Source organism: Tursiops truncatus, chromosome X (assembly GCF_011762595.2).
Source record: "Tursiops truncatus isolate mTurTru1 chromosome X, mTurTru1.mat.Y, whole genome shotgun sequence".
NCBI lineage: Eukaryota > Metazoa > Chordata > Mammalia > Artiodactyla > Delphinidae > Tursiops > Tursiops truncatus.
In genome coordinates, this window is record NC_047055.1 from 112,720,363 (window position 1) to 112,745,951 (window position 25,589).

Here is a 25,589-nt window from a genome sequence, read left to right on the forward strand (position 1 = left end):
TGTAGATGTAGGTATTGGAGTCATCCACCTAGAGATTGGGTTGGGAGACTGTAAGAAGGCAACCCAGACAGGACCTTATTCTCATGAATATGGCTTATACCTTGTCTCCCAGCTGTGGACCTGAGAGAGAACTTCCTCATCAGGCTGCTTCCCTGCAATCCCAGCCTGGCCTCACCCTTTTTCTGAACTCCTTCCCTTTTCATGAGTCACTCAGATGATCACTCCTGGCCAAATACTCCGGGAAAGGAGTGTCAGGTATTACACGTGGGTGGGTAAATTCCAGATGCTCAGGTGAGTCCCAGGACCTACCTAAGCTAATATGTCTTTATGTAGAATAATCCTGGCTTTCGGGCGCCAGCTTATTCCGTGCTTAAGTGCCCTAGGCACAGCTAATCTTGGCCCCCTTAATTATTGAGAAAAGCAGTCTTTTTGGCCTGGGCTCTTCAAACAGCCATATTGGAAAAGATATTTTTCCAGATTGGTTGTTTGCTCTATTGGAGTCCCTACAAAGAAATCCTTCAAGAAGTTCCATGGTCTTCCTGTCTTAGTTGATTTCCATTAGTGACTTCTGATCTCTGTCTCTTGAAATGATTCTGTTTTCTTTCTCTGTTTTCTACTATGTTCCACAACTAGACATTGTGTTTGTGACAGTTGCTTTTTCAGCTCTCATCATCTTGAATCTCAGTTATAGAACCACAGTCATCCAAATTAATGCCTTTATGATATCAACATTGTAGCTTTTACTTGTAACAGAGAATTCAAATTAAAATCATATATAAATGAGCTACTAATCAATTTTTTTAATCAGCCAAATTGCAGCAAGAGAAATTCTAATATCTTCATATGTACCTCAGGCAGTCTTTTTATCCATACTAGTAAAAATTCGTCAAGCTGTATACTGATGTAAAATTAAAACATGTAAACATTGAAAGTGATGATCTTAGTTCCTTAAAAATGAGAGAATTATGTCTCTAATCCTTTGAAGACTAGAAATAAGCTCTGGGGAATCCCAGAAGCTAATGATACATACTTTGACTAATGAAACACAACTGGATCGAACCTTGACATGATTATCTGAGACCTATAGTATTGGATGTCTCTCATAGTGGTTGAAAGATAAGATTTTGTGACATCTCTTGAGCAGTTGAAAGACCCGTGATTTTTAAAGAGCAGGTGGTGTTGAGATGCCCACTGGTCACCTGGGCTGAATGAGGTGTCTGGGATTTTCAGACTTGGGTTTATGTGTTATCTTTCCTTATCTAGGAGAAGTGAGGAGAGGGCCGGTGGTAGGAAAAGGGAACCAGAAATAGTATACAGGGTTACTGTTTGACCTATTAGGTACTGTTTACTGTTTTATGTATGTTTGATATATACCTTCTAAAACAATCAGCATAGTGTATTTTATTTTATTTTATTTTTTTGTGGTATGCGGGCCTCTCACTGTTGTGGCCTCTCCCGTTGCGGAGCACTGGCTCCGGACGCGCAGGCCCAGCGGCCGTGGCTCACGGGCCCAGCCGCTCCGCGGCATGTGGGATCTTCCCGGACCAGGGCACGAACCCATGTCCCCTGCATCGGCAGGCAGACTCTCAACCACTGCGCCACCAGGGAAGCCCTGTTTTCTTTTTCTTTTTAAAATCAATTTATTTATTTATTTATTTTTGGCTGTGTTGGGTCTTCGTTGCTGCGCGGGGGCTTCCTGTAGCTGCAGCGAGCGGGGCTACTCTTCGTCGCAGTGCGCGGGCTTCTCACTGCGGTGGCTTCTCTTGTTGCAGAGCACGGGCTCTAGGTGCGTGGGCTTCAGTAGTTGCTGCACACGGGCTCAGTAGTTGTGGCTCGTGGGCTCTAGGGCGCAGGCTCAGTAGTTATGGCACACGGGCTTAGTTGCTCCGCGGCATGTGGGATCTTCCCGGACCAGGGCTCGAACCCGTGTCCCCTGCATTGGCAGGCAGATTCTTAACCACTGCGCCACCAGGGAAGTTCCAGCAGCATAGTGTATATTCTATGAAATGTTTAATTGCAGCCAGATGGTCACCAAGAATCACATTCCCAGGAGGCCTTAAAATTGTGTTTTTAGGAATATAGTTATTAAGCATGCTGGATAGACTGCCCAGGTTCACATCCCAACTCTGCCTCTTCCTGGGACAAATTACTTAAGCACTCAATGCTTTAGATTTCCCATCTGTAGAATCAGAATAACAAGAGAACCTGGCCCATATGGTTGTTAGGAGGATTAAGTAACTCAAAAAATGGGTAAAAGTGCCTCGTGTAGAATAATCACTAGATTAACGTTAGTAGTTATTACTGTTGCCCTTCTGGTTATGAGAACAGAAGGAGTGCCTATAAATAGCAGTGCAGTCTCCGGGATCATTTCTTTAACTTTTTATTATGGAAATTTTAAAACTCAGAGAAGGAGAAATGAATTTTGCTCCGTCTGTGGTGGCTGTTTGTTTGACATCACCAAGTCTTCAGTATTGGCCATTGGGGAGCAAGTGCCATGCAGAGGATTTTAGGGCAGTGAAAATACTCTGTGTGTATTCTGTATGATACCATAATGATAGATACATATCATTATACATTTATCCAAACTCATACAGTGTACAACGTAAGAGTGAACCCTAAGGTAAATTACAGACCGTGGGTGATAAGGAGTCAATGTAGGTTCATCAGCTGTAGCAAACGTACCATTCTTTTTTTTTTTTTTTTTGGTGGTACGCGGGCCTCACACTGTCGTGGCCTCTCCCGTTGTGGAGCACAGGCTCCGGACGCGCAGGCTCAGCGGCCACGGCTCACGGGCCCACCCGCTCCGCGGCATGTGGGATCCTCCCGGACCGGGGCACGAACCCGTGTCCCCTGCATCGGCGGGCGGACTCTCAACCACTGCACCACCAGGGAAGCCCCGTGCCACTCTTATGTTGACAGCGGGGGAGGCTGAGCATGCAAGGAGGCACAGGGTATCTGGGAAATCTCTGTACCTTCTTTTTCTTTTTCTGTGAACCTAAGACTGCTCTAAAAATAAAGTCTTAAAGAAAAAAAAAAGAAAGTAAGTGCCATGATTTTTGAGCTTGTCTTTGTTAGTCACCATTGTATTTACAGTTCCTTGGAAATCATTAAAAACTATAGTTGGCCTTCAATAAATATTTTGTGACTGGATGCATAAATATGTTTTGTCCTAATCCAATCACAATCATAAAGGAAGACTCATTCTGTTTGGGGTCTGCTTGTAGTCTGGCTATAGATTTCCTCTTCCATTTGTTCATTAATTGGCTCGTTCCTTCATTCACTGAAGCTTTATTGAATGTATTTTATGGACCAGCAGTGGCAGCTCTGGAATCTCTAGATAAATGAGCTAAGGAACGGCAATCCATTTGGAAAGGGATTAGCTAGGTAGCATGTTTGGAGGCTGTATTAGCATAATGTGTGCACATTTTTCGCCTGGCAGGTTATTTGTTTGCGGGGGGTCTGGTGTAGTTAATTGGAATGGAGTTAACACCTCCACTCCCACATCACACCTTGGATCAGCTGTCACATACAGACCTCTCACTTAGCGCTTCAGATTGTCCCTACATGGGAGAGAAGTGGGTACGTATTAAAAGTGATTATGATGCAGGGGGAAAGGACCAGCAGAGCTCTGTCCAAAGCATCAAGGAGGATAGGGAGGAAGGAGCTGCTCACTTTTCCTGGAGGTCTAGAAGGAGGGGATGGCTTATCAGGGAGAACTTTTCAAGGAAAGTGTTATTTGAGCAAAGTGTTAAAAGATAACTGGGGATTCATGGTACTGGCAGTATGCACATGGGCAAGGGGAGAGTGTGGTGATGGACGAGGACTGGGTTTGGCTGGGCTGCAGGGGACTTGGGGGCAGGGAGTTGGAGGGGAGCCTGACCCTCTTCCCTTAGGTCTCTGCCAGCCCACTCACTAGCTGCACTTCTGGGTGGGCTGGCACGTTGGTGGAGGGGTTCCAACGGGCAGTGTCATGATCAGATTGGCACTTTAGAGAGAGAACTGGGGAGGTGCCAGGCAGTGTGGACTAGAGATGGGAGAGGAAGTAGCTGGGAGAGTTGCCAGTCCCGGGGCTCTGTGGTTGATGACTAATTGGCTTGGAGCTCTTGTAGCTAGTAGCTCTTGGAAAGGGGCAGATGGGCCCACCTCATGCACACTCTTTGAGTTGGGCCGCCGTAGCCTGGGTTGGCAGCAGAACTGACAGAAGAGCCAAGTTTCCTTTCAAAGAAAACTCTTTTGTGTATTATGGAAAGCAAAAAGCCAGGAGTCAGCATTCAACTATCTGTGTTCATAGCTAGGCTAAGGATAAAGAGATTAAAAAAATTAAGCTGGGAGGGCATTGTTAAATACATATATATTTATACACACTCATGAACATCATCATGTGTGTCTATAAATCACATAAGGTATATTTATTTATGTATATATACATTCAGCAGGCTCATCTTCCTAATTTGTTTTCTAATAAACTTTTAATTTTAGAATAGTTTTAGATTTATAGAAAAGTTGTGAAAATAATACAGAGTTCCCACATACCCCACAGCCAGTCTCCTCTGTTGTTAATATCTTACATGAATATGGTACATTTGTCACAATTAGCCAATATTGCTTACACGATTATTAACCAAGATCCATCCTTTACTCAGATGTCCTTAGTTTTTACCTAAAGTCCTTTTTCTTATCCAGGATCCCATCCAGGAGACCACAGTACATTTGCTCGCCCTGTCTCCCTAGGCTTCTCTTGGCTGTGACAGTTTCTCAGACTTGCCATGTTTTTGATAACCTTGGCGATTTTGAGGAGTTTTGTAGGATGTCCTTAAGCTGACATTGGTCTGATGTTTTTCTCATGATTAAGACTGAAGTGATGGGTTTGGGGGGAACCACAGAGGTAAAGTGCCGTTCTCATCCCATCAGATCAAGGGTACATGGTCTGAACATGACTTCTCACTGTTGATGTTGACCTTGGTCACCTGGCTGAGGTCTCTCCACTGTAAAGCTGGTCTGTTTTTTCCCCTCTTCTACATCAACTCTTTGGGAAGAAGTCACTATACACGCCTCACTCTTAAGGAGTGGGGAGTTAAGCTCACCTCCTTTAGGGCAGAGTATCTATGGTCGTTGTTTGGAATTCTTCTGCACAGATGATTGTCTCATCCCTCCCATCCTAATTAGGTTTTGATAAGGTGATTTCTTATCTGTCCTCTAAATTCAAAATGCTAATTCTCTGGCACTTGGATCACACTTGCCATTTTCAGCCAAGTGACATTTCCCACATTTGTTTTCTTGTGTGACACATAAACAGATCTATGTGTTATTTATCCAAGCAGATTGCAAATTTCTTGAGGACTGGGACAGCATCTTATTCAAAGCCCCTTACACGCTGCAGGTGGCTAATAAGTATTGAATAAATGGTTTTTAAATTAGCTTAATTTAAAAACTAACCATAGTTAATAACTAAAACCGGTTATCAGAGTCTCTGTACATGAGAACTGTGGTAAGGTGAGGATACTGTTGACGTGGCATCCTGCTTTGTGAAGTGGTCCTGAATTTGTAATAGTAGCTCATAGGCTGCTTCCTGTGTGCCAAGCACTTTTATAAACACTTTACATATATTACTTATTTAATCTTCCAGACAACCCTGTATCTTGGTGCTATTATCCCCATTTTCTAGATAAGGAAACTGAGGTGAACAGAGTCCAAATAAGTTGCTTAAGCTCACTCAACTAGGAAGTGGGCCAGCTGGGATTTTGATCTCAGACACCCTGCGTATAGAGTTTTGAACTCTTAACCACTGGACTCTGAATTCATTACAATGGTAATTAAAATGGTATCTCACGTGGGTGAAAAGCAAGATTGCTATTCAAACACTTTATTCCGATCTGTTAGGTTACTACCGATGACATGGCTGGCAGCAATCTTGCTGTTTTTTTCCTAGGAGAAGTGTTTCTATAAAGGCATGGCTGCTTTTCCTTCTTCAGTTTTTTTCTTTTTTTAGTGAGTAATTTTTGTGTGGTACAACTGATTTTATTTCTTTAAAATACAGGCACTTTCACGATGGGCTTTTCGTATACAAACCATATTTTAGACATCTCTTGCTTCCCATCACAGTATCTATTGAAAGATAGGGGGCTTTTTATTTTCTCTCTGACGTTTTTAACCAGAAGTGCTTGCTGGGTCCTGCCAAATAAACGTTCCTTGAGTGTGTTCCTTGTGCGAGCGGTCACACCTGTGGGTCCGAGGAGGCAGCCTAGATTCCTGTGGCGACGTAGGCGAGGAAGGAAGACTTTTCTCGAAGCCACCCAAGCCATGAATCGGCCCTGGCTTCCTGAGCCATAAACAAATGCGAGCTTTGTTCTGCCCGTTGCTCATTTGGTCCCAAGTATGACTCAGGGTTAGGCTGGGTCCTTCAGGCTCCATGCCTTTGGCTGTTGGAAGGAAGTGGGAGGCTTCCAGAGTAGTTCTGGGACCTTTTCAAACTGAAGAGAGGAGGCTGCCTGCATGATGGGAGAAGAGGTATTTCTTTTTCTTTTTTCTTCTTTTTTTTTTCTTTTAGAGATGGAATAAATTCTCTTAACTTGTATCTTATCTATACTGTTCTGTTAACAAGATTTGTGATGGGTTTGCATTGGTAGGTTACAATGAAGGGGTTACCAGCGGGGACCCCCCACAGAGGGGGGCTGTGGATAGGCTAAGGAGCAACCTATAACGTGGAGGATTATTTTCTCAAGTCAAATGTTGCGCTGGAACTATTTAGCTGTTTTAACCAGCCCCCCACTTTGGTTAATTCGGCCATTAATTTTTACAGATGTTTCCAATTTCTCTGTGTCTTGGGTTTTCATGTGCTCATACTGCAGAGAGTAATTTGGATGGGCAGTTTGCACAAGCAGTAACTGTTACCCCATGTCACTGAGATGTTTAGCAATTACAGATGTTTGTGCAGTAAACAAATCCAGCTTGCTCTTCAGGTTAGCTTAGGAGAGAACACGTCCATGCAGAGCGCGCCAGCTGTGGGGCATTTCACTCTTGGGGGGCATGGACGTTGGAGTTTTCCTTGCGAGTGGAGAAGCTGTGAGTAGTGATTTCTGGGTGCTGTTGAAGTGCTTTTTTATTGAGTTAAAGATATTTGGCTAATTTTGCAGTCCTGGACATTTATATTCGTTTGCTCATATACAGAGTAAAATAGAGACACTAAATTATTTGATTCTCTAAAAGCTTGCTAGTAATAGGTGCTCTGCTTTCTCTCTGTGAGTTGTTCATATTTGTCTACCTAAAAGCAGAAGTCTGTCATTTTCCAAACACAAAATAAAATTCCCTAAATAAACCACAGGGTAAGTAAAGCTTACAATGCGTCATATGTCTTCCACATTCCTGTTTCTTGTTGCAAAAAAAATTTTAAGGGGAGAGTTGATGGTATCTGTAAAATATATCTATGTCTTTTTCTGTTGCCTTTAACTTATAATATTTTCAGATTTTCAAAAAAAGGAAAATAGCATGACAGAAAGGAAACACATTGTTTAAACACATTATTTTAAGAGTAGGAGGACTTCTTGAAAGTTTTTTGAATGGTGTCTGTTGCTTGCCTAGAAGGGAGCAGTTGGCTAAAATAAAGATATATTCCTCTGAAGTGGCTTGAGAGAATTTTCCTATTGAAAGATATCTGAAACTTGCTGATTGTTATTATTGCTGGGTGTCACTGACCTGAGTTCTGAAAAGTAAAACACAGAACTAGGTCCTTATATGCAAAATTCAGATGGTGACTCTTCATTTGGGAAATGAGTGAAGGCTTGATGGAGTGTAACTTGTGAAACGTGGGAGTCTTGGTAATGGCCTCTCTGGCTCCATCAGACTAGGGCCTGGAAATGGGGCAGGAAGGGTGGCCCCTGCAACCCTTAAAGTTAGTGACCTATAAACTACACGTTGTACTGCTGAGTGCCCCCCAAACCCTTTGCTTGTTTGTTTCTCAAAGTGGAAATAACTCTGTTACTTCTGACTACAGGAGCTCTTTGCAAAAATTATTATAATAATAAAAACTCAAAGTTAAAGAATATGAAGAAATAAATAGAAATTGCCCTTTTTTTTAACATCTTTATTGGAGTATAATTGCTTTACAGTGGTGTGTCAGTTTCTGCTGTATAACAAAGTGAATCAGCCATATGTATACATATATCCCCATATCCCCTCCCTCTTGCGTCTCCCTCCCTCCCACCCTCCCTATCCCACCCCTCTAGGTGGTCACAAAGCACCGAGCTGATCTCCCTGTGCTATGCGGCTGCTTCCCACTAGCTAGCTATTTTACATTTGGTAGTGTATATATGTCCATGCCACTCTCTCACTTTGTCCCAGCTTACCTTTCCCCCTCCCTGTGTCCTCAAGTCCATTCTCTGCATCTGCGTCTTTATTCCTGTCCTGATCCAGGAATAATCGTAGTCAACATTTTCTGTGTATCCTTCCAGACTTTTATCTGAGCCTGAATGTGCATGCAGTACACACCTCACTCCTCATACAATAATGAGGTCATGTTCAATGTCACCTGTTTTTAAAACTTAACATATTATGGGTCCCCCTTTTCTGTCAGAGAGGTGTATGATCATTCATTGTCAAGATGCACCACCATTTATTGAACCAGTCCCTGTGTGGTAACTATTTATGTTGCTTCCACAATTTTACTATTAAAAACAACATTCTTGGGGCTTCCCTGGTGGCGCAGTGGTTGAGAGTCCGCCTGCCGTTGCAGGGGACGTGGGTTCGTGCCCCGGTCTGGGAAGATCCCATATGCCGCGGAGCGGCTGGGCCCGTGAGCCATGGCCGCTGAGCCTGCGCGTCCGGAGCCTGTGCTCCGCAACGGGAGAGGTCACGACAGTGAGAGGACCGCGTACCGCAAAAAAAATAAATAAATAAATTCTTATATATACATTATTGTACCTTCCCTGATTATTTCCTCTGGCTGAATTTTCAAATTAGGAGCTTCCAGGTTATAAGCTGACTTAATTCTGGTTGGTTTTGTTTTTAATGAAACTAACCCAAGTATATGATAAAAGATTCCAGCAGAACAAAGCTAAGGCTTTCTCAGTCCCACACTCAGCTTTACTTCCCAGTGGAAATCCCCATAAAAGCTTTCTGTCTACTCTTGTAGAAATATAGAATCTTTTTATTGTGGTAAAATATATATAATATGATACCATTTTATTCCTTTTTCAATGTACAGTTCAGTGGCATTAAATACATTCTCATCGTTATACAGCCATCATCACCATCCATCTCCAAAACTTTTCCGTCTTCCCAAACTGAAACTTTGTACTCATTAAATACTAACTCCCAGTTCCCCCTCCCCTTAGCAATTACCATTGTACTTTCTGTCTCTCCAAATTTGAATACTCATGAGAGTAGGGTCATAAAATATTTGTCCTTTTGTGGTTTATTTCATTTAGCATAATGTCCTCAAGGCTCATCCATGTTGTGGCATGTGTCACAATTTCCTTCCTTTTAAAGGCTGAATAGCACTCCATTGTATGGATATATCACAATTTTTAAAATCATCCCTCCATTGATAGACATTTAGGTTGTTTCCACCTTTTGACTACTGTGAATAATGCTACGATGAACACTGGCATACCAACACCTGCTTTCAGTTTTTTGGGGTATACCCCCAGGAGTGGAATCACTGGGTCATCTGGTAATTCTCTTTAATTTTGGGGGGAACCGCCACACTGTTTTCCACAGAGGCTGCACCATTTTACATTCCCCCCAGCAATGCACAAGAGTTCCAATTTCTCCACATGCTTGCCAACACTTGAGATTTTCTGTTTTGGGGGGGGTTTTAATTATTTATTTATTTATTTATTTGCCTGAGCCAGGTCTTAGTTGCGGCACGTGGGATCTTCGTTGCCGTGTGTGGGTTCTTTAGCTGTGGCATGCGAACTCTTAGTTGTGATGTGGGATCTAGTTCCCTGACCAGGGATCAAACCCGGGACCCCTGCACTGGGAGCATGGAGTCTTAGCCACTGGGCCACCAGGGAAGTCCCTTTTTTCTTTTTTTAATAATAGCCATCCTAATGGGTGTGAAGTGGTGTCTCATTGTGGTTGGAATTGGTGTTTAACGTGTGTTCGTGTTGCCTATCACTAATAGGAAAGGATATTATTCTTCCCATCTTAGAATGAGGAGTTGAGGAAGAGGTCTTCTGTCTGAGAACCCCCATGAACTAGCAGATCAGTTACACGACCCCAAGAGATTGCAAATTGTTTCAAGGAAGGACTAGTTCCCCCTGTTCCTGCAGCTCCTGGAGAAAAGATGAGCGGAGAGCCTTGGTGTTGCTTGGCTTCAGAGGTTTAAGGGTGACAGGACTGCGGCGTCTCACTTAGCCCCTCACAGGTTTATGGAGAATGGATTCAAAACCATTGTTTTGAGAAAAGGTGAATTTCTCTTTTGCGCTATTTTAATTCTAAATGATAGTACTCGTTTCATCTTACGTTGTGGGGAAAGCCAGTTTTATGATTGATTTGCTCTCCTCACTTCTGCTCTGGAATTCCTTGGGGACAGGAAATGAAAGTCCTTCTTTTTGTACATTGTTTGCCAACATGTTCATTTGCTTCAGTTGACGTTCTTCAGTGGGGTGGGCTGAGGTATCTGTACGTATTTCATTGTGGCCCTCTTTTGTTCATGTATTAACAATTATTTCATAATATTTATAATCCTAGAGTTTGCAGATGCTTTTGACTCCTGAAATTTAAGGGTTTAAAATTTTCTGTGGGGCCGTTAAAATCATCATGCTTCAGCACCTAGCTTGTCTTTTTCTCTCAGAGATTCTCACTGGTTGTAAAATGATGTTCTATGCAACTAGAACAATGGGATGGATTAAGTTTAATGCTCTATGAAAGCTGGCAACTTTAAAACAAGCTATCCAGCTTACTTTGCATGGTGATCTGTCTTTGCTTCCGTTGAAAGAATTTAGATCACAGAGATCGTTCAGTTAGTCAGCAACCTGTTTTGTATTTTTCTGTGGCATCTGAGGCCATTTAAAAATTATGACATGACAGCCTTATTCTCAGCTCAGGCTCTTGATGTTGGAGGCCAGATCCTAAATAAATGTATACCCATAAATGCTCTAGAAACACCTGGAAGCATAAGTACAATAACCCCTACCGACACCTCTAATAGAGATTTCTCTCTCTCTCAACTTGGGCTATAAAATGAACAGTTTACAAATTAAGAGTTTTCCAGAATTGCCTTACAAGCCACTTCTTCATCAAAAGGCTATCGTTAAGCCATTTCACAGATGGCCTGTGAGTCAGGAGTGTCACCCCAATTAAACTCATCCTTGAACTTTTAGGAATAAAATAGGCAATGTTTGGAAAATTGAAGGCAGATACTTGGAGTCTCTATCATGCAGAAGCTATATTTCTGTTTTGCTCATTTAAGATGAAGAAGTTAGAAGTGGTAAAGATGGATTTACTGCCTCATTTTCTTTTTCTTCTTTCACTTGCTAAGCATTTTCACCTACCAGTGATTTTAATATGTTTTGCTCCATTTGTTTTGGTAGCATCTGCTCAGTCTGTTCTTTTTATTTTGACTTCTTAGTTGCGTTTCTCATTTTTTCCTTCACTAGAGGCAGCTTTTCTGAAACTTCTTGGGTACCTTTTCTTGACAATTAACAAAACTGATAATAAGAGAAGTAGTGATGTAAAATGTCAAGACTTTAAGATCCTAGAGTTGTCCAGATTCGTCCTCTTGGTACAGTGCTTAGCAGTTACTGCATTGGGAGAGCTGGACACGTTTTCTGTCTTATATGTCTCAATTTTAGATTTAGTTTCTTTTGCTTCAAACCCCAGTATCCCCTCTGCATTCAGGTGTTGTTAGAAGCAGAGAAAGTAGACTTGTTCATAATTTAGAATCCTGTTTTTTCAAGTGACGTGAATACAGATACTGCTATTTTTGACTCAGAAGAGGCTGAAACATTACAAAGCTGGTAACTCTATGCCCATGCGTGGAAGTAATCTGCCTAAGCGATGCATGTCACATTGTCGATTTGCAGTATAGCGGTGAGCAGAGTGTAATTGATGGGTGACCTTACTGTGCTTACAGTCAAGGGTTATAGCATCTCTGACATTTTGGTGTAATTTTTGTATTCATTGCCCAAGAGCTCAAACAACTCCAGGTTTTTCTGGCTAGAGCCTTCAGTCATAGGTCGTTAGGCAGGAGAGGAGAAAAGCAGTCCAGATAAGAGATGACAAAAGGTCTTGAGAAACCAAAAGAGATATAGCCAGGTCAGGAAGGCATCATAGTTTCCAAGTACTAAAAGTGGTTTTATGGGGCCAGAGAGCAGTATGTTCGTGGGTAGCCCAACCCTGACATTAGTCTAGAAATTCTGTGTGAAACGAAGATCTAACATGGGTTGATCGTCTTGTCATGAAACTGAATGACTAGAAAGAGGCAGGGGTACTCTAAGAGGCGATGACAGAGGCAATGAATGAAGATGGTCAAGAAACTAGAACTCAGGTAATTGGTCGGGAGTGTGGAACAGTGATGGTCACCGTGGCAAAGAGAGAAGGCTAAACAGAGTTGAGGAGGAGATGAAGAATTATGTTGGGGGTGATGGTCCCATTGACCGTTCTCTGGTCCCATTGATGGCTGAAAAAAGGGGAGCCCCCTTTAATTTGAGACATGGTGCCAGCCTGGGAATAAGGGAGAAGTAGCCAGTAGTGAGCACTGATAAATTCTTCCTTGTCCTGTGATGGGAAGGGTGTGGAAATCTTTCCCTGAAAGCCCCTGTAGATGGCCATCTGAAACCCACCTGTCTGAAATAGATTAAGTATAATAACTCAGGAGTAGGGAATGGGTTATAAACTCCAGAAGTACCATCACTGGTCTCTGTCCTCCTTCGTCACCATCTTCCGTGAATCTGTATTGTTTTCCCTGTGCTGAGTCTATAGCGCATCTTTGTGGAAGGCACGAAGAGGAATTGCTGCTCTCAGGAACTCAAACGTGGAGAGCACTGAAATGAACGTTCTCCATTGTAATAGAAAAGGGCAAGGAATTTCTCAAGACCAGAAAATGCATCAATTGGGATATTTCCTGTGCATATTGTCTTCCCCACGCCCCCATAAAAAACCAAAATATGCCTTTAGAAAATAGCATATAACCACAAAAAGTGCCAAAAAATAGGTGATTTCGTGATTTTTGTTGTTGTTGTTTTGTTTTGTTTTTTTTGTGGTACGCGGGCCTCTCACTGTTGTGGCCTCCCCCGTTGCGGAGCACAGGCTCCGGACGCACAGTCTCAGTGGCCATGGGCCCACGGGCCCAGCCGCTCAGCGGCATGTGGGATCTTCCCGGACCGGGGCACGAACCCACGTCCGCTGCATCGGCAGGCGGACTCTCAACCACTGCACCACCAGGGAAGCCCGTGTTTTGTTTTTTAAATGAGGGTTTTCTTCCCCTCTATTTTGTGTGGTTTGGAGTCTTTGTATATGTTACAGAGAAAGACAAAGAGAATGGGGGAATACTTCAGTACAGGAAAGAGAGATCATGCCAAGTGAGTAGTGAAAGACATACCATTTGTTCATACGGTGAAGATGTGCTTTGCCTAAAACTCATCAGGCATCGTAAAGATAATTTATAGCCTTAAGAGAACTCTTTTTCCTCCAGACACTTGCTATGAAACTAAAGTTAGAATAAATGAATGAATGAATATAACTGGCAGCCAAGCACAGACTGAACTGAATTTTTGCTCCAACGGACCAGAAGTTATTCTACAAAAAGGTTCCTCTTAAAAGTGCACTTATTCAATCTGTCCACACCCCAAACTTGAATCCCATTAAAAATTTTTTTTTAAATTTTATTTATTTATTTATTTATTTATTTATTTATGTATGTATGTATGTCTGTGTTGGGTTTTTGTTGCTGTTGCGGGCTTTCTCTTAGTTGCGGTGAGCGAGGGCCACTCCTCGTTGCGGTGCACAGGCTTCTCACTGCGGTGGCTTCTCTTGTTACAGAACACGGGTTTTAGGTGCGTGGGCTTCAGTAGTTGTGACACACGGGCTCAGTAGTTGTGGTGAGTGGGCTCTAGAGCGCAGGCTCAGTAGTTGTGGAGAGCAGGCTTAGTTGCTCTGCGGCATGTGGGATATTCCCGGACCTGGGCTCAAACCCGTGTCCCCTACATTGGCAGGCGGATCCTTAACCACTGTGCCACCAGGGAAGCCTTTGAATCCCATTTTAAAAAAAGGAGACGCAAGAGGGAAGAGATATGGGAATATATGTATATGTATAACTGATTCACTTTGTTATAAAGCAGAAACTAACACACCATTGTAAAGCAATTATACTCCAATAAGATGTTAAAAAAAAAACCCACATCACAAAGGGGATGAGAAAAAAAAATGTCAGGCTTGATTTTTGAAAGTATGTTCACATTAAGTGGGCTCACAATTTGGGGGGCCTGGTTCTCATCACACTTGGTTTTTCTCACATTTGAGAAACTGTAATAAATTTCTTTGGTTTGTGTTTAAACGAGTTTTTGCTTACGAAGAACTAGAGAACTGGTAGAAAACTGAGAACAGTTAAGCTGTGGACCCTGCACAGATAGGTCACACCTCTTAAACCAGTACTTCTTCAAATACTGGGAAATGAGGGCTCCCATAAAAACAATTACAAAGTAAATTCAACTCTTTTTTCAGTCCCCTTCACATGTATGAATAGGAATTCATGGGTTTAATTAGAAGAGCAGGAAATATATATTTTTGACTTTGAAAACATTTGATAAAATGACTCAATACTTTCTTTGGAACAACATTAATTGAAAATGACTTTATATCATCCACTTAATCACTGAGGATGTGAACTGATGAATAACTGTAAGTAAAGTGTGATGGTAAATGACCGGGGATGCTCTATATATATGGGTGGTATCTTGTGAGTTACCATCATGACTCATTTTACATCTGATGTTCTTAACATCCTTACTAATGACTTGGAAAAGGAAATATAATGACACGCGAATGGAAGCTGCATGTGATTTCTAGTTAGGAGGTGTTGCAAATCAAGTCAGACCTGAAGAAAGGCATTAATAATGTGAAGAGGTGGGCCATCCTTTCCACCTATGTTAGTGTGTGCTATTTTCTTAAAACTTTGCTTGTAAAAGTAATCACTGGTTTGTAGAAACACTGGAAAGTTGAAAAATATAAAAGAAAGTAAAAAGCACTATAATTGAATCACCCCGGGGCCTACACTGTTGACATTGTTTCATATTTACTTTCACTCCTTTTGCCATACATTTTTAACCGGTTGAGATCATACCACATGCATAATTTTTTTTCGCACACATAATTGTGTATTTTTTTCCACTCAGCATTATATATAATTTCCCATGTCATTACAAACTTTCAGTAGGCATTTCTTTAGAAGGCTGTGGAATGTTCCGTTTTGAGGCTCTAGATACCTAGAGGATCTGGGAGATCTGGAATCTGGTGGTTGCATTGACTCCTGTCAACACTACGTTTAAATCTCCAATATTATAGCCGAGAACACGGCACTTTCTTGAAAACGTAAAGGTAAAAATAACGTGGGAAAACCGTTTCGCTTTGTGGGCTGTGTAGCAGTAAGCATTCGTCAAGGTTTGTTGAAGTTAATGTACTACCTATAGGATCCGAACAGAATTCCAGTTGTCCCTTCCTTGCTGGTGTTGAAAGAAGCCTTTAAGAGCAGCGTTTGGCAGGAAGTCTTGGCCCGTTCCAGGTAGAGGCCCGTGAATCCAGCTTTTCACGTCTAAGTGTCTGTCAGTAATTTCCACTAGTGGCTTTAGAAATCTGTATCACGTGAGTTTATGGTCTCATTTGGCCCCGATTCCTGAACCGCCTGGGAGGAGTATCTGGCCGAGCAATTTAGGAGTTTTTCATCCATTGTTGAATGGATGCCAAGCTTTGTAAGAGATGGCGTGGGGTGATTTTCTGTGGTGGTGCGTTTGCTCCTGAGTATCAAAATGCTCAGTAAAAGGCTTTCTGTTCTCTGACAACGGGCCGTTTTCCCCAGACACACGCCTTGTTGTTTTTCCGTCGTTAACAGTAGATAACAGTTTGGACGCGGCCAGAAGCAGTCGGCATGGGCTCCTACTTGAGGGGCTTCTGGAACGGTCTTCCGGCCACTCACTGTTGGGCGCCACCTTAACCGAAGCTTTATTGACCTGAAAGCTCTGTGGGTTGTCGGCTCTGGGCCTTGTCGTTTCTCCTCTTTACTTTGTTTTGTCTGCCTTGCCTCCTGAGCAGCGACTATATGGCGATGGCTCTTGCTTTTCTTCCTTGATCTTTTTTCAGAATTATCACTTTCCTCTGAGCCCGTCTCTGCTGTGCGACTGTCTTGTAAAAGTTGCTTCATGCTCTCCAGTCCCCAAGCAAAGGAGTGACAGTTAACCTGCTGTTTTTAAAAGATGTTGTAATTGAAACAGTCATTCTTTGTAACTAGATTCATAAAGAGGCATTATGATGATTGTTTTTATTCGGTAAAATTCAATAACAGTAGTAATGGTTAAGCACTTTATATACATTTTTTCCATTTAATCTTCCAAGCAAAATCTATGAGGTACCTATTATCTCCATTTCAGGCAAGGAAACTGAGGTCTAGAGAGGTTAAGTAACTTGCCCAGGATCACATAGCTGCTAAGTCTGATCTTAGAGGGGAATTCCTACTCAATACTAATTCCCTCTTACCACCAGATGCTGTCGTGAAAGAGGAAACAGGTTGATTTGTTCCATTGTTATATCACTCGTGCCTAGAAAATGCATTGCACACAGTACGTTCCCCATAAATGTAAATGTTTTGGTTGAATGTTGAACTTATTGTTGACTGCAGTAAATTATGAATATTTAGTACCTCTAGTGTGCAAGGCACATCAAAGAATACAGAGATTACCAAGACACTGCCCTTGCCCTCCTGCAGCGTTTAAAGTCCCCGTCAGTGAAACAGACACATACGTAAGTAGCCATAATCACAAGGCAGAGGGTGGTGAGTGCTGTTCTCGAGATTCAAAGCAAGTTCGGAGCGGGAGGGGGCGGTGAGAGAGAATTCCAGCAGTTGGCATCTAGGATATTTTTATGGAAGGCACACAATTTGGGTTCACCCCTCATTGTTAAATGTCTTAGTAACTAGTCATTGAAGTACCCTGAGTTCAATTTGATCTCTTTTTGAGAATCTCCATTGTTGGAGCACCTTGGGGTCATCTTTCTAAGTATTCCTCTGGAGGTCTAGAAGATGTAAGTAATGTGTACCTGACCTCTGAGTGTACTTTGGAAGTCCCTGTTTTGCAGAAGTGCGTGATGTAAACTTGTTCTTTCTAATAAAAATAAAATATAAAGATAATATCATTGAGTCTTTAACCTTTGATGCTGTTTTCTCTTCCATTCTTCTATAAAGCTGGGGAGTCCGGATGATTCAAAAAAGGAATAAGTGTTATTCTTTGGGAGTCTGTGGAACAGTTGATGAAAGTAAAGAATGAGTCATACAGGATTAAAGCCAGAGCTCTTTAGCATCAGCCAGATTTAGAGATTGTCTTTATGGGATCAGTAGGTTATCTTTCCTAGAAGTGTAAGGAGTGTTTCCCAGTAAGACTGAGGTGAGTTTCTGGACAAAGATGGGTTTGTTCTCTAACTCACCTCATTACATGCTGTCTGCACCCCCTGATTATTTTGTGTTGAATATTAAATAGCAGGATATCAGAGCCTCGTGAGCAATTTTTTGCCATTTTAGTCAATATTCCTACATAAAGAGAGGCTTGTAGGGAAAGAGGAGTATACCCTAAGCCTTTTTAAAAATTGTGGTAAGATATACATAACATAAAATTTACCATTTTAACCATTGTTCAGTGTACAATTCAGTGACATTAAATACGCTCACGTTGTTACGCAACCATCACCACCATCTGTCTCTAGAACTCCTCTCATCTTGTAAAACGGGAACTCTGTACCCAACAACTTCCCATTCCTCCTGCCCCAGCCCCTGACAGTCACTATTCTCCTTTGTGTCTCTGTGATTTCTACTACTCTGGGTGTCTCATATGGGAGGAATCATATAGTATTGCCCTTTTGTGACTGACTTATTTCACTTAGTGTAATGTCCTCAGGGTTCATCCATGCTATATACCATGTGTCCGAATTTCCTTCTTTTTTAAGGCTGGATAATAGTCCATTGTATGCCCTAGCCTTTTAAGTAGCAATTTTACTTGAAAACCAAGCAACAAAGCATTGCTCCAAGTATCACCTCTTTTCAAACAGTTTGAAACTGTTTCATTTCCTTTCCTTACTCTGAAGGAGAGAAAAGCTTCTCTGGAAATTTCTTTTGGGGAAAAGAAATTTCCCATTTTTGTCTCTAGCTTAAGACATTTTTGGAGACATATTTGACTAAACTGTTTACTTGAAATTTGTCAGATTAGAAAGATGCTTTTTCGTACATGTCCAGAGCTTCTTATGTGCCTCTGTTTTAAAAAAATGTTTTTGTTTTCAAATGGTAGATTGATTAGTGTTTTAACAGTAAGGTAACTGTTCAACACTATCACAGGCCTACTATTTTGTCACTAATGTCACCACACCAGCATCAGCGACCTGAGAAACACATCCACTGTGATTCTTGTCATTAGGATAGATTTTCCATGATGCTTCCCTGAGCCTGTTGAGCTCTTTTCCGTCTCTGGTCAGGGTCTGAACTTAATGTTCTTTGTACACCATTGGCACTCAATACCTCTGTAGAATACATATATGTTGACTCAAGAACATAACAGAGTTTGGGTATTTTTCCATCTATATTCACACCAATTCACAGTCACTGATTTATCCCTGTCGTGATTGTGGAATATGGACAGGTTGGCAGTCTGCGTGTTTCTCCAGCCTCTCTTCCGCATCCTTAGTTTCACTGCCTCAGTTGGATCATTGCATCAACCTCCTAATTAATTATCTCCTTGACTTTCACATGCCCTTTCCTTTCTTCTTCATTCCTCCCAATGCCACCGGATCATTGGTCTTAAAGTCACATGTGATCATGCCACACCTCTGCTAACTACCAGTTGCCTTTAAGATAAAGCACAAACGGTAACATTGGCTTCCATTTACCTTGCTGGCCTCCTGGCCCGAGCAGCTCTTCCTCCTTTCACCCCACCTACAGGATCCCCCCTTCCATTGTCCCCGTTCTGTGCTGCGAAGCCCCCATTCCCTGCTTACATTCTCACCTTCACTCCTGCTTTTCTTTAGCTCGAATACTCTCTCTACCATTTTCTACCTGGCAAATTCCTACTAATTCTTCAGAAGTTAACTCAAGCTGCATCATTGCTGTGAGGCTTCTTTCCCCATGTAGACTTGTTAATGGCTCCTTTTCTCTTTTCTATGCACACTTTTATTGTAGTGTTTATCCCTTGGACTGTGATGCTTTGTTAATTAATCTGTCTCCACAGCTAAATTTTGAACTTATTTGAGATCCAGGACTCCGCCCATCTCATCTTTGTATATGCAGCTTCCAGCATAGATCATGGCTCATGGTAGTTCTAGAAAAGAATGCTGAATAAATGAATGAGTGAGTGAGTGAGTGAGTGAAAGAAAGGAAGGAAGGAAGGAAGGAAGGAAGGGAATGGAAGAAGGAAGGGAGGGAGGGACGGAGGAAGAGTGGTTGAGGCAAGCCTTCACTTTAAATGCAGAAAGGAAAACTGAATAAACGTGGTTTTGCCCTCAAGTATCTCATACACAGAAAAATGTCATGATCAAATGTGGGCTGCATGTCAGTAGAAAACATTTAGCTAGCTGGACTTTAGTTGCCCCTTAAAGGTGAGACAGGATTCAAATATACTGCAGGAGAAGGTACCATCCCAGGTAAGGGGGATAGCCTGGACTGTGTTGGGACTGAGTAACTCAAAATATTGTAGAGCTGGAAAGGATCTTTGTATGTTAATTGAATTCATACCACTACTTTATTAGAAAATTAGGACTTGGTCCGTGTATGTACAGCCAGTTTCATGTTAAAGCACTGGATGAACAGAACTCAAACTGGCCCCGTGATATTCCCTGCTCCCATACCATCCTTCTCTCTTTCTTACCCACGCTCTTCTTAAATTCTCCAAATGCATCTAAAAGGAAAGCATTATTAATCAAAAGATAAAACTAATCCTCTGGTAGAAGAAAGGCTTGAGATTTCCTTTTATCTGTCATAATAGCAGAAAATAGCCTTTTGAAAGCGTACTGGCGAACTGTGTTTTGCCGAAGTACTATATGAAATGGAAATTTACTCTGGCTTGTTTATCCTCTGTGAATAAGATGATCCGACAACAAAATAGCATGCAGGCTCCTCTCTTGGGAACAGTGGGGGAAAATAGAAACAGCATTTTCATGTACTGTCAGATGTTTGGAGAGCTGCCTCCTATGATTTTAATGTGGTCTGAATGTACATCCTCCACCTCATTGAGCACTTAAGTAGGTTTTGACTCCTCCTTCAGCACTGCATTTCCCCAGCACAAGCGGAAGCCCCTACTACACCTTCAAAAAGTTATTTTGCTTTGACAGAGAAAATCCTATTCCTCCTGTGAGTGCATGTGTTGGGTGGTTCTTTCCAGCTTTCTAGGACATGGTCTCCTGAGGTATTCAAAAAGCAAACAAATAAACCAAATGATCAGATCCTGGCAGAAGTTAAAGTGCATGGTAAATTCTAGAAATTGGCTCAAATTCTTAGGTACATCTTTCTACTGAGGCACATGTGTCAGAGAGAGAGAGTGTGCATGTGTGTTTAATATACAAATATAAAACAGACTTCATATATACATGTTCAGTAAAATGATAGATACTGAAGTATCTATTGGACAGATAGAAAGAGTAAACCCTAGAAGATCTAATGGAAGCATCTAAGATGGAAATAGGTGTCTTATAGTCAAAGTTGGCTACTCATCTTAAGAGCACAAGAGAAAGATGCCAGCCATTGAGAGAGCTGCCAAGTTGCAGCTATCAGAAGTAAACCCTCGAATGTCTTCAGGGCTTTGGGAATTACATGAATAGCCATTGAGAAGCAGTATATATTCTGAGTGTTTTGAAATAGATATGGTAAGGGGTGGTGGTGGAGGGTGATTAAAAGTTGCGTCTACAGGAGAGCTAATGAAGTGGCTTGAATTGGAGAATAGGATCCTCGTCTAGAAAACTGTGGAAATAGTTCCTGTGTTAGTTACAAAGCCCACAGGCTGGGGTCAAAGAGGAGGGGATGAAACTGAAAGCGGGGACTGGGTGGTGGGTTTGATATGGGAAGGTGCAGTAAGAGAGTAGTCAAGGGTGGGTTCCACGTTGTTAGTCTAGGAGCCAGAGAGGACGAGCCAAGAGAATTTAGGAAGCAGAAGTGGTGACCTTCACCCACCTCTTCTGAGGACTGCTCGTTCTCGTGATGTGTCCATAGGTATCATAAGAAGTAGGACTTCTGTGTGCGGATAAGTTTAGAAAACAATGAGAAAATGTTAAGGATAAAATTAATCTGTAACTGCAGGACTTCTCAGAGCCTTTAATATGCTATTATGCAAGGATTAGACCAAGCATCTTGTGTTTCCCAAATTTACCAGATTGTGGCATTAGGTGTTTTGGTATTTAGTTGGTTGGTTGGTGGAACATCTTGGGAGTGTGTGTGTGTGTGTGTGTGTGTGTGTGTGTGTGTGTACACACACATACCTGGATGATAATATACCCTCCAAGTGAGGGCCCTTTGATCATAATAGGAACCTGAGAAAATGTGAGGGATCAGGCTACGAAGAGTATTTGGACATCATAGGCAGACAAAAGTCCACCAGAAACATGGCTGAGATTGGATTCTTCTTTATGGCAACCAATAATTAATCGGAGGTCGGGGTCATGTGCATGAGAACAGGGGAGTAAGGCAGGGGCCATAGAGGTCTAGGAAGACATCCTGGACAATGTGCTGTCACCAGAGATCAGCCTGGAAGAGCTGATACATGACAGTGACAAACAGTGGGGCTCCAAGAGGAGTCTGGTTTGTCAAGGAGGACAGCTCCCTTCATTTACATGTTGTGATGTGGTAGGATGCTCATGGTAGGGCAAAGGGTGAGGGGATGGTGCCCCCAAATTCCTGGCTCCACTCAACAAACACTTCCTAACCCTTCACTTTGTGGAGATAAGAGAATAATTAACATCTAGGTCCCTCCCTCAAGGAGTGCACCGTTTCTGAAGAGAAAGGAGGAGAAAAGCCGTTAAACTTCTAAGTGGAATACAGCTAACAAATACTTCTAAAGCAGCTGTGAATCTGACAAGGTCTTTAACTCTGGTTGGGCAAGGAGGTTTAATGTAACTTGAATTATCACTAACATTTCAAGACAACCAGGGAAATAAACATTATATGAATAACTGTAAGTCTTAAGCCCAACTTAATAATCAGAAGACAGCTTTTTACATTTTAGCTTTTCTTATAGCCAAGTTTAGAGGAGACTTACTTATATGAAGCCTGCCCCTTTGGAGACGTCAGAATTAACACAGTGGTATGTGAGGTATTGCAGAGGTAATACCTCTGTCCGTAGAATGGAGCTCCAAATATATTTTTTCTTTCACTGGACCATGCATTTGATTTTTAGAATTTGGAGTTGTATTTTACTCTGACATATCTTCTGTCGATAGCAAGTCGTTTAGGCTGGGCCAACCAAAGGCGGGTGAATTGACAATTGCTAATGTAAATTTCCCAGCGAGTAGAAAAGCCTTCCTTTAGAAGTGCGCAGGCACTCCATTGTATGGACACTCTTTTGTACTAGTTCTCTTCTGGCTCAGACAGGAGCTGGCTACATAAGGGGCTTCTGCCCTGCTCGTACCGCTCCCTGCTGAGCACCAAGCAGACTTCTCCTAATACCATCAGTCATAGATGTTCATGAAAGGAGCATGTAAGGATAAATATAAAAAGTTGACAGTGAGTTTTAATAGCAGTTTGTATAGCTCTCTGATTTGTGGTGGAAAAGGAAAGCTGAAAGGTTGTGGATATGGTCATATACAGTTACTGTTTTGTTTCTCTTCTCATCGCTCTCTCCCGTAGCCTGTATCTCTCTGTTTCCTGTATATTGACTGGGATTTGGGATAACCATGCTGAATGGCTGGGCACCCCTCAAAACACCACTCTGGGGCTTCCCTGGTGGCGCAGTGGTTGAGAGTCCGCCTGCCGATGCAGGGGACACGGGTTCATACCCCGGTCTGGGAGGATCCCACATGCCGCGGAGCGGCTGGGCCCGTGAGCCATGGCCGCTGAGCCTGCGCGTCCAGAGCCTGTGCTCCGCAACGGGAGAGGCCGCAACAGTGAGAGGCCCGCGTACCGCAAAAAAAAAAAAAACACCACTCTGGAGAACCCAGCAAATTGCTGTTTCAGTGTGTGCAGTGATGTTCAGCGTCCTCTTGCCTTTCCATCTGCTTCGCTGTCTCACATCGAACGGGTATTTACCAAAGCTGTACTGAACAGAAAAGGAAGGTACTGTCAGATACCAAATGTAGTCAAAGTCGTGCCTCGTGCCTTCAAAGAGCCGTCCTTTATCTTGTATTTTACCAGCTTTTTGAAAAGTCATGTCTTGTGTTTGGCTTTGTGTAAGCACTCGAGTGATGTTTCCGTATAGCTTCTCAGAAGATCACCCTCTTCTAGAATAGGCATCAGAAAGCCTGGTCTACCAACAGGGGGGCTTCACCAACTGCTAGGATGCAAGGAGCTCTCTCACTCCTCCCCCTACGCAGCGAACCTGGTTGCCTTTGTGATTTCAGAGTTTTCTGTAGTATTATTGGAGAAGAGACTTTCAGAGATAGGACGTAAACTTTGTTCTCCTTAGCATTGTCCTATGACTGGAAACTTTTTTACACTCAAAGGAGCTTGCATCTGAATTAGAATAAAGTCAGAGGAGTGATTTTGCACTTGGTTTGAGCAGGATCCTGGTCTCACACTCCAGCAGTTGCGAAGAGAAACAGATATATTAGTCATTAGGGAACTGGATTCCACTGGAGTCCAATCCAGTGATTGTCTTTCCTACAAGCATTAGTTTCTTCATTTTGGCACAGAAAAGAAAAGAAATGACTAGCTCTACTAACTGAAATCATATGTGTGTTATCTGTCCTGAGGCTGTGTTATCAGATCTTACAGAGCTAGGAGTATATATGATGCCCCTACTGTACACAAAACCCCCCAAAACTTTACTTAGTACTTTTGTCAAGAGAGCTAACAGCAGAGGGACTTCTGGTATTACATATTCAAAGGGAAGAACTTTTTGAATTATTAATTTTTAAAAATCAGGTTTTAAATGGAGATTAGGGTGTGACAGGAGAGACAAAAATTGACACCAACTTGGTGATTACTGTGTGTTGAAGTGGGTTGATAGTAATAGTCTGTAGAGCTTTCAGCTCCATAGATTTCATACATACATTTCATACATTTCAGGTCCATATGTACATGCACTCCCAGATCAAGCAGCAGCCTCTGAGTTGGGGGGCAATCAGAGCAGAGTGTCGCGGATGTGGGTCCTGGGAAGTCTTTAGCCACAGCATGGAGTAGAAGAGGACATGTTGGGCTGAGCTATGGAGCAGAGCCCAAGAGTCCCTCCATCGAAGGCATGTCGTAAAATGGGCCTGTTTGCAGATCTCTTAGGAGCTGAAAGAGCTGTGTCCTGAGCAGGATCAACACAGCCCCTAAGTGTGTGGCTCGTGCTTGTCCTGGATAACACCTTCTTTGTGACACCCAGGAAGGCAGGAACTCTGAGCTCTGCCAAGGAAGCCACAAGTGGAGATCCCGAATGCTCTTCCATAGCCTCTGCAAGCCTAGCATCCTTCTTTACTGCCTGCAAGGTGGATGAGAGATGCATGGATGTGATTCCCCAATTTGTCCGTCCACGCAGGCCTGCACTGTGGCTGACCTTCAGCTATGTGGGACCTGTGTGTGTACTGGAACTTGGCATTGCTCTCATGATGAATGCCCTTTAAAAGCTGGGGTTTCTGTTCACATTTAGCCCAATGGATCAAACATGTTTTCAGAGGTACAGGAAGCTGGAAGCCTGGTGAGAACGCAGTAATTCACTACCTTTGTCTTTGTTCTTATATTTAGAGGAAGGGCAAGGGATAGAGCTTCTCAAATGGGGTGTTTGGAAAGGGGTGGGGTGTTTGGGGTGGATGCAGTAAACAAGGAGCACTACAGGCTGTTAGTGAGCAGGAGAAAGTGTTGCTAACTGTCCTTTAGTGTGTGAGAGTCTTCTCCAGTGAAGAAATGTCCCGCCCCAAATGCCAGTAAAGGGGAGCGCCACAGAGGAGCCGCAGGGCTTGGCTGTCCCTGAAGGTCGACCCCATCATGGGGATCTGCCCACTTGGCCTTCACGGTAGTCTGAGCCCAGAGAGGCTAGATACAGTCTTCCACTTTTGGTTCAAAGCGGTCTTACCATCCATTCATCCATCTGTCCATCCATCCATCCATGCATTCATCCTTTCAGTACTCCTTTGGTGAAGGGTCTCATGGCCACCTCTGCCCCCCTCCTCCCTCAGTGATATTGTCACATTGTCTGCTCTACTAAACTTCATTGCCTCTCTGAACCGACTCATTCAGTAGCAATGACAAGTTCTTATGCCAGTGAGAATAGAGAAGGGGG

The 25,589-nt window shown here is 42.7% G+C and overlaps 1 protein-coding gene across 8 annotated transcripts in view; it reads left to right on the top strand.

The window, feature by feature from the left end:
- SH3KBP1 (SH3 domain containing kinase binding protein 1) overlaps positions 1-25,589 on the top strand; it is a 343,711-nt gene that overhangs the window by 210,508 nt on the left and 107,614 nt on the right. The window contains exon 1 of one of the 8 annotated variants that reach the window (XM_073799197.1): positions 6,468-6,507. The exons of the other annotated variants lie outside the window; for them this stretch is intronic. Within the exon in view, the coding sequence (XP_073655298.1) occupies positions 6,493-6,507 (15 nt within the window). The 5' untranslated portion in view covers positions 6,468-6,492. Of the gene's footprint in view, positions 1-6,467; positions 6,508-25,589 lie in introns of those variants that run through there. 8 annotated transcript variants of the gene reach the window in all.